Genomic DNA, 13,972 nt, shown 5'->3' on the forward strand with positions numbered 1-13,972 from the left:
AATGCTACTGACATCTAGTGAGTAGGGATTCTGCTAAACATCCTACAATGCACGGAAAAGCCGCCCACAACATAAAATTATCTGACCCCAAATGTCAATAGTATCAAGGTTCAAAAACCCGGTAATACAGGAAGGATTAAAAATAGTGAGACTGGTGATAGAATAATTCTGTATCTTGACTGCAGTGATGGTAACACAAATTTATGTATGGAATTTTGCATAGAGCTACATGCATACACACACACGTGCAAATGAATGCAGGTAAAAAATACGATAAAAACTAGTAAGGTCTGTAGTCAACATGTCAATTTCCTAATTTTGATATTATGCAACAATATCAAATGCCACCACTGGGGGAAGCAAGGGTACACAGAACTGTGTTCTATTTTTGCAACTTCCTATAATTACTTCAGAATAAAAAGCGAAAAAATGAATAGAGCCCCAGCTGTGTTCTTCAAAGAGGCTCTCCTTACCTTTTGCCGCTGCCAGCGCCCCCTTTGCTTCTGGGTGTTACGCAGTGCTTGGTACAGCACCAAGAAAACTGTGGGATCCTACTTAGCACCTTTTATCCAAAGTTTGTAGTGGCTGTACATGTATTAGGTTGGTGCAAAAGTAACTGCAGTTTTGTCATTAAAATATGGCAAAACTGCAGTTACTTTTGCACCAACCTAATATTTGCACCTTCTACCCAGTGTCTAAAGTTTTAGTTGGCAAATATAAACACCCATCCTTACCACCACCTCTTCTCCAGCCCGAAGACTCAGAAACAACTGGAACACTTTATTACCTTTGATTTCGAAGTAGCCCTAGAGATATTTATGAAGTGTTCCAATTGTTCCTAGGCTATGGACCCACTTTGAGACTGGTGTTCTAGGAGAGGTTCTATTTCCCATTATGAACTCTTTCTCAAGACATCGTCCCTTAACATGCTTAAAATCATATCCATTCCTTAAGGGCTGGCTCAAAATCACTGACTTGTCCACCTTCCCCTGCCCCAATGTTTCCTTTCTCTGAACGTCTATTGTAAAGCAACTAAGTTCTTTTTTTTTTTTTTTTTTTTTGAGATGGAGTCTCGCTCTGTCGCCCGGGCTGGAGTGCAGTGGCCGGATCTCAGCTCACTGCAAGCTCCGCCTCCCGGATTCCCACCATTCTCCTGCCTCAGCCTCCCGAGTAGCTGGGACTACAGGCGCCCGCCACCTCGCCCGGCTAGTTTTTTGTATTTTTTAGTAGAGACGGGGTTTCACCATGTTAGCCAGGATGGTCTCGATCTCCTGACCTTGTGATCCGCCCGTCTCGGCCTCCCAAAGTGCTGGGATTACAGGCTTGAGCCACCGTGCCCAGCCAAAGCAACTAAGTTCTAAGGCATGTATCTATACATCTATCTTTCTTTGAATTAATCATCTATGTCACTATACTATAAACTTCAGGAGAGACAAAGGAGTATAACATATGATCCACTGCTCTAAAGGAGTTTCCTCTCTGGTAGAAAACATGATGGTTCAACAATTCAGTTCAACGATAAATGCTCTCATGCCAAGAAATTACACTGGGCACTGTGTGGTATTAGCTTGGTACAAAAGTAATTGTGGTTTTGGACTGTGAATTTTAAATCATTGTAACTAGGCTCAAACATCTTACTAATCAAAATAGGAACCATTACAATCAACACATTTTTGCCAATGAGAAATAAGTTTGTTTATTCCTGTAGCATAAAAATCCATGCTTCGGGATTCAACCAACTCTTGGAAAGCATGTTCTGCATCCTGCCGATTGTGGAAGCGTTTTTCCTGCAAAAACTTGTCAAGATGCTTGAAGAAGTGGTAGTCGTTTGGAGAGAGGTCAGGTGAATATGGAGGATAAGGCAAAACTTTGTAGCCCAATTCATTCAACTTCCCAAGTGCTGGTTGTGCAGTGTGTGGTTGGGCACTGTTGTGGAGAATTGGGCTCTTTCTGTTGACCAATGCCAGCTGCAGGCATTGCAGTCTTTGATGCATCTCATTGATTTGCTGAGCATACTTCTCAGATGTAAGGGTTTCACCAGGATTCAGAAAGCTGTAGTGGATCAGACCAGCAGCAGACCACCAAACAGTGGCCATGACCTTTTTCTGGTACAAGTCTGGCTTTGGGAAATGCTTTGGAGCTTTCTGGTCCAACCACTGAGCTGGTTGTCACTGGCTGTCGTATAAAATCCACTTTTAGTGGCACATAACAATCCGATCGAGAAATGGTACACTGTTGTGCAGAATAAAAGAAGATGACTCTTCAAAACCACGATTTTTTTAAATTTTTGCTTAGTTCACGAGGCACCCACTTACCAAGCTTTTTCACCTTTCCAATTTGCTTCATATGCCGAACGAGTGTAGAATAGTCAATGTTGAGTTCTTCGGCAACTTCTTGTGTAGTTATAAGAGCATCAGCTTCAATGATTGCTCTCAATCGGTCATTGTCAACTTCTGATGGCCAGCCACTATGCTACTTATCTTCAAGGCTCTCCTCTCCTTTGCGAAACTTCTTGAACCACCACTGCACTACTGTGCATTCGTTAGCAGTTCCTGGGCCAAATGTGTTGTTGATGCTGTGAGTTGTCTCCACGGCTTTACAACCCATTTTGAACTCGAATAAGAAAATTGCTCGAATTTGCTTTTTTTCTAACATCATTTCCACAGTCTAAAATAAATATAAAACAAACAGCAATGTCATTAGCAAAAAAAAAAAAAAAAAATGAAATGCACATTAAAATGATAACATAACCACATCTATTTAAGAATGTATTTCAATATCAAACAACAAATTCCAACAATGCAAAAATCACAATTACTTTTGTACTGACCAGCAGTTCCCCAACCTTTTTGGCACCAGGGACCAGTTTTGTGGAAGACAATTTTTCCATGGACTGGGGGTCAGAGGGAGATGGTTTTGGGATGAAACTCTTCCATCTCAGATCATCAGGCATTAGATTCTTTTAAGGAGCACACAACCTAGATCCCTCACATGCCCAGTTCACAACAGGGATCACGCTCCTATGAGAATCTAATGCCGCTGCTGCTGCTGATCTGACAGGAGGTGGAGCTCAGGCGGTAATGCTTGTTTGCCTGTCACTCACCACCTCCTGCTGTGTAGCCCAGTTCGTAACAGGCCACAGACTGGTACTGGTCCATGGCCCACGGGTTGAGGACCTCTGTTATAAATAATGATTAAAACTTGATCCCTGTTTTCAACGCCTTTATCTAATAAACGAGATATGCACAGACATATGATACAAGACAGAATGTGGTAAGTGACATCAAGAAGGTAATAAAGCTATATGGGAGTATAGAGGATTTAAAGACTATTTTGGATCAAAAATGGGTTATTAGGGAATGTCACATTTGAGTCTTGCAGGATGGGTAAAATGATGGGGTCAAAATAAGGGGGAAGAATTTCTACTTGCAGTTGAAGCTGGAAAGTGCAAGACATGCCTGGAGAGCTTAGCTGAACACTTTGGTTGAGGATAGGATATGAGTGAAGAGCAAGGTCTTTGGGTTACAGAAGACCATGGACATCATGCCACAAAGTTTAGACAGTACTCTTAACACTTTGGTGACAGTGACTGGAAGTTTTCAAGCAGGTGTCATAATAAAGCTTCGTTCTAGGATAACATATGGCATCACTGGAAAGTAATAGTTGAGGATGCAGACTTTAGATTGAGGCAGAGGAATCTGTAGGAGGTTATTGCTGTAATCTAGGCCAGAGCTAATGAGGGTGTAAATTAGACTGGTAGCAGGAGAAAGTTTTAGATGATAGAAGCTGTGCTACAAATGATGAATGGTCAAGTGAAATGTGCAGGTAATTATGATGGAAGGTCTGATTCTGTAGGCTTGGGTATTCAAGGAGTTTCAGAAAGCAGGTAGCAATAATGGGTACAAGGAGGTGGGTGTAATGACTTGAAGGAATGATCAGAAGTAAGAAAAGTATAATGTACAAGTGCTTCTAGAGATGGTAATAAAGGTATTTGACTGGAATGGAGTGTATATATTGAGAGCAACAGGAGTCAACACTACGAGTTAGCTGTGGAAAGTCTAGTTAAGAAGCTTTAGGCTGGGTGCAGTGGCTCACACCTGTAATCCCAGCACTTTGGGAGGCTGAGGTGGGTGGATCACCTGAGGTCAGGAGTTTGAGACCAGCCTGGCCAACATGGTCAAACTCTGTTTCTACTAAAAATACAAAAATTAGCTGGGCTTGGTAGCGCACGCCTGTAATCCCAGCTACTTGGGAGGCTGAGGCAGGAGAATCGCTTGAACCCAGGAGGTGGAGGTTGCAATGAGCCAAGATCATGCCATTGCAATCCAGCCTGGGCGACAGAGCGAAACTGTCTCAAAAAAAAAAAGAAAGAAAAAGCTTTGGTTTTATTTTCTAGGCAGTGGGAAACTTAGGATAGATTTTTGAGTAGGGTAGTAACATGATGAAGGCATATTATTTATAGCACTTATATGACGTATGTAGCACCTCGTATTAAAAGTATGTTCCTGGACACAAGATTAGAGGATTAACGTTTGTTAGAGGATACTCAGTGAATTCTTATTGATTGACTGACTCATTTTGTCAAAAAAGAATTATTCCATCATGTGAATAGTAACCTTCTATCAATATACTTGAACTCTGAATAATGGATTTTCTCAAAATGGGACTTCCTCAGTTGCAGCTGGCTCATACTGGCTTGTGAGGGCTTACTGGTAAAATTTCACATGTTTTGTGAGGAAGGTGATCTCAAGTTGGTAACCATTTGCAAGTATTTACATCAAGGAAATTGGCAAATGTAATAAATCAAAGTTTGTTTTCAGGAGGACTGGTTATTAGTCATTTACCAGCACATCACTGCCAATCTCCCTCCCATCTCTTACCCCCACCATCCAACTATCACTTCAAGTTTTTTGACGGCAGAAACTGAGTCTTATTGTTCTTGTATGCTCAGTACAGTATTATACAGTATTAGGGCATTAACTGTGATAAAATATACTCTTAAAATTTTATCCAGACCATTTAACAAACAAAAACCATTCAGAAGAAAATGCCACAAATAAACATCTGGACCTGGGGTTGGCAAACTATCTTCTGTGGGCCAAATCAGATCTTATGTCTGTTTTTATTTTGCAAGTAGAGTTTTTAGTAAACACAGCTATGATTATTCATGTATGTATTGTCAACGGTTACTCTGTAATACAAGGGCATAGCTTAGTGTTTTAGACTGAGATCCTGTGGCCCACAAAGCCTAAAATATTAGGTTGGTGCATAAATAATTGCAGTTTTTGCAATTTTTTTTTGGCACCAGCTTAATATTTACTATCTAGCCCTCCCAGAAAGTTGACTGTCTCTGATTTACACCATGGTCCCCACCACCTCCAGTGTCTCTTACAGGTCAGGATTATATCAAAAAAGTGCCCTAACTGGATAACTATACAGTATCTTCTTACAGGTAAATCTTATTACCTTACAGTGTCACACACATCAAACATTTTTAGACAATGTAGACACAGATAATTGCAAAGTCCATAAATGCAGGGAGACACACACACACACACACACACACACACACACACACACGGTATTTGCTGGAGAATCAAGAGAAAAACCGTCAAGTCTTCCTGGGGCATGTGATATAGGATGCATAGAAGTTAGACAGGTGAAGGCAAGGAGAAAGTCATTCTAGGTAGAGGAAGGCAGCTTAGGCAAAGCGTGCAGGTAAGACAGCATGACAGGGAAAAACAGGTAATGAGGAGCTAATGAAGTTGAGGAGAAATTTTATTTAGACATATGGAAGAAATTCGAAATGATTGATTGTCCAGTTGTGGCACTTTCTATCTTGAGAAGCAGTGATTACCTCACACCTAGACATAACCAAGTAGTCATCCTTCATTAAGCAGAAGGCCTTGTTATTGAGCCACGCTGCCAGAAATTTAGGTGATATCAAATGATGTCTATCCGGAAATCGATACCCTCAGAATTCTCTTAGACCCAGATTCCATACAGCTCTGCTAAAAAGTCGTGTTTATGTAACAGTATTTATTCGCAGAACAGGGTTGGACGGCTTAGGAGCAGAAATGCAGAATGTATCTTTGTGGATTTGGGTCACCACGGGCTGTCAGGATTTAAATTGTGCAACACTGATTAATATAGTTAATGTGCTGGTTTGTACATTCCTTGCAAGTCATCTTTTTTTTTTTTTTGAGACGGAGTCTCGCTCTGTCGCCCGGGCTGGAGTGCAGTGGTCGGATCTCAGCTCACTGCAAGCTCCGCCTCCCGGGTTCACGCCATTCTCCTGCCTCAGCCTCCCGAGGAGCTGGGACTACAGGCGCCCGCCACCTCGCCCGGCTAGTTTTTTCTATTTTTTAGTAGAGACGGGGTTTCACCGTGTTAGCCAGGATGGTCTCGATCTCCTGACCTCGTGATCCACCCGTCTCGGCCTCCCAAAGTGCTGGGATTACAGGCTTGAGCCACCGCGCCCGGCCGCAAGTCATCTTTAAAACCAAATGATGTAATTTCAAATTCGGATTCTCAGAGGTAATTTATTTCTATCTGCATTACACTGAAAATAATTTTGGAACTATTCTTAATGCCACTTAAAGTCAGACAATGAGCAGTAACTTGATAGAATAGAAAGTGAACACCTCAGCTATATTACATTGTCCCAGTTGGGTGGACACTCCTCGGGCACCCTGTTCCGCCCTACACACTGTAGGAAATCGAGTTCGCAGAGAATCTGGGGGCGCTCGCGCGCAGCTGTCACCGCAGCAGCGGAGGCCACTGTCAATACAGGTCGCCTGATTGATCGTCTGACCAAACAAGGCTAACCCGAGGGCGGTAAATAAGCTCTGGCCATGAAGCAATGACTCCGCGGGATTGCTCAGGGCACTCACAGGCTTTTACTCCAGTTTCCGTTCGTTGTGCTGAGGACCTTTCCGCCATTAACTTACCCCAACTCCCCCGCATAGGGCAATACGAGCCCTCCAAATATCAAACGCTAAGCATATTAAAATAACAAAATACCTCGCCGCTATTTTATCACCAGACCCTCCTCCCAGCGGGGAACGCAGAGTAGGCAGAGAGGCAAGGCAGGGCAAGGCGACTGTGACAGCGCGGAGAACTGAGCACTGCCCAGCCAGGTATGAGGTAAGGTGGGGAAGATTACCTGGACCGCGAGCGCGCAGGCGCATCCGCGGCCGCAGGGCCCACTGGTCCCTTTCTGGTAATTTCGCTAACCGTGACGTCATCTTGGTGCGCCGTTACAGCGCTTAACTGGAAACTGCGATTTAGTTTTTGGTGAAGGGAACGGAAAAAAAACATGAACTGAGCTACCCGCCCCATTTTGCTTTTAGTCCTTCACACTGGCTTCGCCTACACTTTCGGCAATGGAGCGGGAAAGGAAAAGGCACGTAGGCTGAGCTCAAAGCGGCGCCAGCCGGGAATGACTCGGCGACGCCGCCAGGCGCGTTACCCGGCGTGCTCCGCGCGGCGCCGGCGAAGGGACGTGGGGGAAGGGGCAGGGAGGAGGAAGCGGTGGCTGCTGCGGATGTCGATGTGAGCGAGCGGCGCCTGAACACACGGCGACTGCCGAGCGCCTGACCCGGGCCTGCGCTAGAGCCTGCACCGAGCTCCGAGGCCCCACACCCGCTAGGGTGGCCCTGTGCCCGTTGCTACTGAGGCGGCGTGCTCTGCATTCTTCGCTGTCCAGGCCTGCCGGCTCCGGTGTCTGCTGGCTCCTCCTTGCTCGCCTGCTCCCTCCTGCTTGCCTGAGTCACCGCCGCCGCCGCTGCAGCCATGGCCGAGAGTGGTGAAAGCGGCGGTCCTCCGGGCTCCCAGGATAGCGCTGCCGGAGCCGAAGGTGCTGGCGTCCCCGCGGCCGCTGCCTCCGCGGAGCCCAAAATCATGAAAGTCACCGTGAAGACCCCGAAGGAAAAGGAAGAATTCGCCGTGCCCGAGAATAGCTCCGTCCAGCAGGTGAGGTCGCCTGGTGCTCGGGCCGGGATGGGGGTGGCGGCAGGACCTCCGCCCGCCGCCGCAGGAGACCTTTTGGGAAAGACCTGGGAGAGGGGTCGTCCTCCCAGGTGCCCTCGGCCATTCTCCTGGGCGTCGTCCCAAATTAGATCACACCCAAGTTAGTGGGTTTGCGCCTTGGGACACCGCAGTGGTTTGTGGCGTGGCGGCGCGGCCTGTTTGTGGGACGCGCCGATGCTGCTTTTCTCGGAGCCTTCTTTCCCTGGCATCCGCCGACCCTCAGCCTCCTCCCCCAGTTCCCCGCCCTCCGTCGCCTCCCGTCCAATTCCTCACAAAGGAAAGGGACCCACCGCTAGGCTCCGGGCGGGGTGGAGGCTGGGCGGGGGCGAGGGTTCGCTTTAGCTCAGGCTGCGGTTTTGTTTCATGAATTAAAAAAGGGGGTGGGTGGGATCCTCGTTGTTTTACGTGCCTGCTTGTTAAGGTAGGTTTTGGGGTGAGGTGCACGTGTATATTTAGTTCTGCATTTTAACTCCTGAAATCTTTTCCACCTTGCTACCTTTTAAAAAAATTATGACGTAGAAACCGATTTTAGCTCCATCTTAAGTAGTAGTAATAGTACTAGGTTTAAGGAGAAAAGTGAATGACTTTCTTTCATTGATGACTTGCTCTTTCCCTTTTAGTATGTTTATCATCTCTTAGATGCCAGTCATTGGGTAGGTTTTTGTTTGATTTTAGAGGGGCGATAGCGATGTTGATATTAGCCGTTGCAAGCAAATAAAAAAGAAAATTGGAGTTAATGGAGAATATTACTTAAACTTGGTTCAGGAATACAAATCTTGCAGTTAATTAAGATCCTTGGTGGAATTTAACAAATAATTTTAGTGTATTGTTGAATACGTCGTATTTTCCATAATTACTGACTTAATCTCTGAAGATCGCACACAACGTGAACAGTTTGTGACAGGAAACAATCAACAGTTCCTGAAATGTACCTATCAGTTTCCCCAGGGACTGTAGGTGGTTGGTATATTGGTTTAGCGAGTTCCAAAGGTAGTGTGTTTTGTGAGGCAGTGAGGTGTGTAACATCGAATGAGAAACTTTTACCACCAACGGAATTTATCACTTTTTTTTTTGTCTCCTAGTGCCTGTAAAAATGTTCCTTACCATTTTTGTATTTTCAAGCATACGGAAAGTTGAAAGAACTGGGCAGTGGACACACATATGTCCATCATCTACAATTAGCATTTTACAGTATTATAATCGATTATCAAGTCCATTTTATTTTTGGGGAGCAATTCAGAGTAAGTTGCACGTATCAGTAGATGACACCAGTACATGTCACTTCAGCATTGTGAACTAATATTTGCCTAAGTTCAGCTTCATTTTTTACGTTTTTTGACGTAATTTTGACATGCAGTGAAATGCATGCCATTCCATGAGTTTTCACAAATGCTTACACCTGTGTAGCCCAAGCTCTTATCAAGATACAGAACATTGTAATTGACTAGAGAATTCTTTCTTACCTTTTTTTCCCAAGTCGTTTCAGTCACTCGGCCTTTCCATCAACCACTCCCCCCTTTTTTTTTTTATGCCATAAGTTACAGAGTTGCCTGTTTTAGAATTTAACATTAAGTGGGATCCCATATAGTCTATAGTACTGTTTGTATTTTTCTGGGTAAGGCTTTTTTTTCCCACTCAGCATAATGTTTTTGAGTTTCGTCTTTGTTGCGTGTATCAGTAGTTCCTTTCTTTTTATTGGTGTGTAATTTTCCACTCTATGTATATACCATAATCTCTTCACTGTTGAAGGTCACCTGAACTGTTTCCAGTTAGTTACTGTGAACAGTCTTACACAAGTGTTTTTGTGGACTCTTTTCTCTCTCATGGTTATATACTTAAGACTTGGTTTGAGTAGGTCATAGGGCGTTTTAGTTTTGTGCGAAATTATGTTTTAAAAAATGCTTGTGGGCCGGGCATGGTGGTTCACACCTGTAATCCCAGCACTTTGGGAGGCTGAGGTGGGTGGATCGCCTGAGGTTCGAGACCAGCCTGGCCAACGTGGTGAAGCCTCGTCTCTACTGAAAATACAAAAATTAGCTGGGCGTGGCCGCAGGCACCTGTAATCCCAGCTACTCAGGAGGCTGAGGCAGGAGAATCATTGCTTGAACCTGGGAGAGGGAGGTTACAGTGAGCCGAGATTGCACCATTGCCATCCAACCTGGGCAACAAGAGCGAAACTCCATCTCAAAAAAAAAAAAAAGCTTGTGTAGTGCTGGCTTCAGCAGCACATATACAAGAAAAAAAGCTTGTGTCATTTTACCATCCCACCAACGAAGATATATGGGAGTTCCTATTGCTCCATATCCCTGCTAACATTTTGATATTGTCAGTCTCTTTAATTTTAGCTATTTTAGTGGGAGTGTAGCCATATTAAGTTTTAAAGTTCAGGTCTGGTTTCTAGGATTCCTGATTCATGCCTCCACCATCCTGGGCGCTTTCAGCATTTTACTGCAAAAGATTAGAAATAGTCAATATTTTATAAATGGAAAAATTCCTTTCAGTTAATATATGATGTTATAGCTGTGAGGATGTTTTTGCTTTTTGTGATGGTAAAATTAAAATTATAAATTCTGGGAACGCTTTTATTTTACTGTAATGTAACCAAAATGAGTTTTTTTTTTTTTTTTCCTTTTTCTTTTTTTTTTTGAGATGGAGTCTCACTCTGTCACCCCCCAGGCTGGAGTGCAATGGCGTGGTGTCGGCTCACTGCAGCCTCCACTTCCTGGGTTCAAGGATTCTCCCGCCTCAGCTTCCCTAGTGACTGAGACTACAGGCACGTGCCACACCACACCCGGCTAATTTTTGTATTTTTAGTGGAGACAAGGTTTCACCATGTTGGCCAGGCTGGTCTCGAACTCCTGACCTGGTGATCCACCTGCCTTGGCCTCCCAAAGTGCTAGGATTACAGGCATGAACCATGGGGCACCCAGCCCAAAACGAATTGTTAGTAGATAAAATTAAAGTATTTCCAAAGTAGCCTTTTCTGATGGCAGTTAATTTTTAAATTTTTGATCATTGTTTTATGTTGAAGCAGAAAATGTGATAAAAATTGACGCTTACCACCACACCAGAGAACCTGAAGACAAGTTGGGCTTGTATATGCAAGGGAAACAGATACAGGAAAATGTGGAAGAAAAAGAAAAGCAGTTTTCAAATGACCTATTTGTAAAATCTACTTGAAGCACAAAAGATATGCTATTTTATGATTTAAGAATTTTAAAGGGTTTGATTGAAACTATTTGCTACAAATGAAAGTTTATCATTAAAAAATACTTAATGACATTAAAATTCCACTGAAAATGTCCAGTTAGAAATTGGGAAATATTTAGTCTTTAAAATTTGTACCTAATTTTGGAGGGTCAGAGGATAAGCTGAAGACAGATCTCCAGAGAATAATATTGAAGGCTTATGCTCTGTATCAGGCAAATTCCATTTTCTATAAGTTAAAATTTCTTTCAGTAAGTATTTCTGTGTAATGTAAATTCCTTAACACATTATAACAAATGCTGTTTATGTGAACATGCTGTAATAATTTATTAGATGAAATTATGTTAAACTTCTTGGGTAAATTGTGAAATAAGTTGTAAGATGGTAATTTTCTATTTTTCCATTGGTTTCTGATCGTGAGTACCAACAGGCGGAAACAGGATGCCTTAATTTTTTACAGTGCTGTATACATTTGGTATTTAGTAATGTTACCTGTTCAAGGTTACTAATAAAGCTGAAGCTATTTTCCAATTTAGAGTGAAATTTATTATTCATGGAGCACTCAGAATCAATTAAGTAACATAAGTTTTTACTTCCAGGTAGCTAGAATAGGTAGTGAGAATATAAACTGTGCTATGTGTATTCCAAGGTGCTGTCATTATTAGAGATTTTCATAATACAGGTTGAATGTCCCTTATGGGAAATGCTTGGGACCAGAAGTGTTTGGGATTTTGGATTTTCTTTTTTTTTTGTTTGTTTTTGATTTTGGAATATTTGTATATACATAATGAGATATCTTGGGGATGGCACCTAAATATAAACATGAAATTCAGTTATATTTCTTGTACATTTTATGCACAGAGTCTGAAGGTAATTTTATATGATATTTTAAGTAAATTTATGAGTGAACCAAACTATACATTGAACCATCAGAGAGCAAAGGTGTTACATATGGTATTTTTCCACATATAGTGTCATAGTGTTAAAAAATTTCAGATTTTGGAGCATTTCAGATTTCATATTTTTGGATTGGGGATGCTCAACCTGTATGTAAGTAAATAGATACAAAAGCATCAATGTGTAGTGGCACAAAGGCCCTGTGTATGAGATTTCTTTTTGGTTAATTATTCATCATCAGCTATTGAAAAGAGCTTTGAGGATTTCCAAGCATCCACGAGCAAGATAACATCTAGAAGAATGGAGAGTTATATATGTGAGACATTAATGCAGATAATGGAGGGGAGTTTCTGTATATCTTCTAATTAGCTTATTTTGGGATTTCATAGACTGTTAGGTTATGTGTAAAAATTTTGAAATGCATTTGCTTGACATGTCCAGGCAGTATGTACTTTGTTTTTAGAAAGTGCCTTCTGTCAGTGCAGACTTCTGGGAAAATATTAATATACTTAGACGTAATTTAAATGTACTGAGTCAAATTGAGCCTTTCTTTGATAAGGGAAATTGCCTTAGGGTCATCATCACACACATCATTTAATGTTATACTGTGTAGTGTGAATCTAGAACTATACTGTCCACTTTGATACCATCACCCACATGGGGTTATTAAGTACTTAAAATGTGGTTGGACTGAAGTGAGATGTGCTGTTAAGTGTAAAATTTACACCAGATTTTGAAAATTTGGTATGAACAAAATAACTTAAATATCTTAATGGTTTTGATATATTGTGTGTTGAAATAGTATTTTGCAGATTTAAGTAAAAGATCAAACTTAATTTGACCTTTTATTAAAAACTTTTTTTCAGTATGACTTCTTAAAAGTTTAAAATTACTTGTGGCTGATATATATTTCTACTGGACAACATCTTATCCAGAAGGTTGGATTGAATCAGTATAGTAAGATATCTGAGAAGAAAGTCTAAGATCATTGTTTTCTTATATGCTTTATTCTAATACTGAACAGCTGAAAAACTCATTATTTAATGATTCTGATTAACAGAGATTGCTTAGCTTTAAGAAACAGCATAATTGAAGTATAATTTGCCTACCATACAATTCACCATTTTAAAGTCTGTAATTGATGTAATACATTCACAGGGTCGTGTAGTCAATTTTAGAACGTTTTTATCACCCTCAAAAGAAACCCTGTACCCTTTAACAGTTGCCCTTCGTTTCTCCCTGGGCCTCCCAGCCTTAGGCAACTACTGATCTATTTTTTGTCTATAGATTTGCTTGTTCTGGACATTTGTTGTAAGTGGAATCATGTGGTCTTTTGTGATTGGCTCTCACTTAGCATAATGTTTTCAAGGTTCATCCCTGTTTGAAGCATGTGCTGGTACTTCCTTCCTTTTTATTGCCGAATAACATTCCATTGTGTTGCCAACAGCATTCCACATTTTATTTTTCTCTCACGTGGTGGACACTGGGTTGTTTCTACTTTCTGGCTATTATGACTAATGCCTCTGAACACTCATGTATAAGTTTTTGTGAGGACATATGTTTTCATTTTTCTTGGGTGTAGATCTAGGCGTGGAAATTGCTGGGTCAAAGCTGTATGTTGAACTTTATGAGGAGCTGCCAAATTATTTTCCAAGGTGTCTGTACCATTTTACATTTCCACTAGCAATGCATGAAGATTCCAGTTACCACATTCTCAATAACATTTGTTACTGTCTTTGTGATTATAGCCATCTTACTGGCTGTGAAATGGTATCTTACTGTGATTACTTTGCTTTTTATTTTCATTATTATTTTTGCTGGAGGCATTCTGAGGAAA

The 13,972-nt window shown here is 41.9% G+C and overlaps 1 protein-coding gene and 1 pseudogene across 2 annotated transcripts in view; one reads left to right on the forward strand and one right to left on the reverse strand.

Moving 5' to 3' along the window:
• Positions 1-1,326: 1,326 nt before the first annotated feature.
• Positions 1,327-7,247, reverse strand: LOC117099468 (annotated as a pseudogene).
• Positions 7,230-13,972, forward strand: part of UBQLN1 (ubiquilin 1) — a 49,108-nt gene continuing 42,365 nt past the window's right edge. The window contains exon 1 of one of the 2 annotated variants that reach the window (XM_033236968.1): positions 7,230-7,974. In XM_033236968.1, the coding sequence (XP_033092859.1) occupies positions 7,795-7,974 (180 nt within the window). In that variant the 5' untranslated portion in view covers positions 7,230-7,794. The remainder of the gene's footprint in view (positions 7,975-13,972) is intronic. The other variant, XM_033236969.1, reaches the window with a different exon arrangement.

Source organism: Trachypithecus francoisi, unplaced genomic scaffold (assembly GCF_009764315.1).
Source record: "Trachypithecus francoisi isolate TF-2019V2 unplaced genomic scaffold, Tfra_2.0 Lachesis_group16, whole genome shotgun sequence".
NCBI lineage: Eukaryota > Metazoa > Chordata > Mammalia > Primates > Cercopithecidae > Trachypithecus > Trachypithecus francoisi.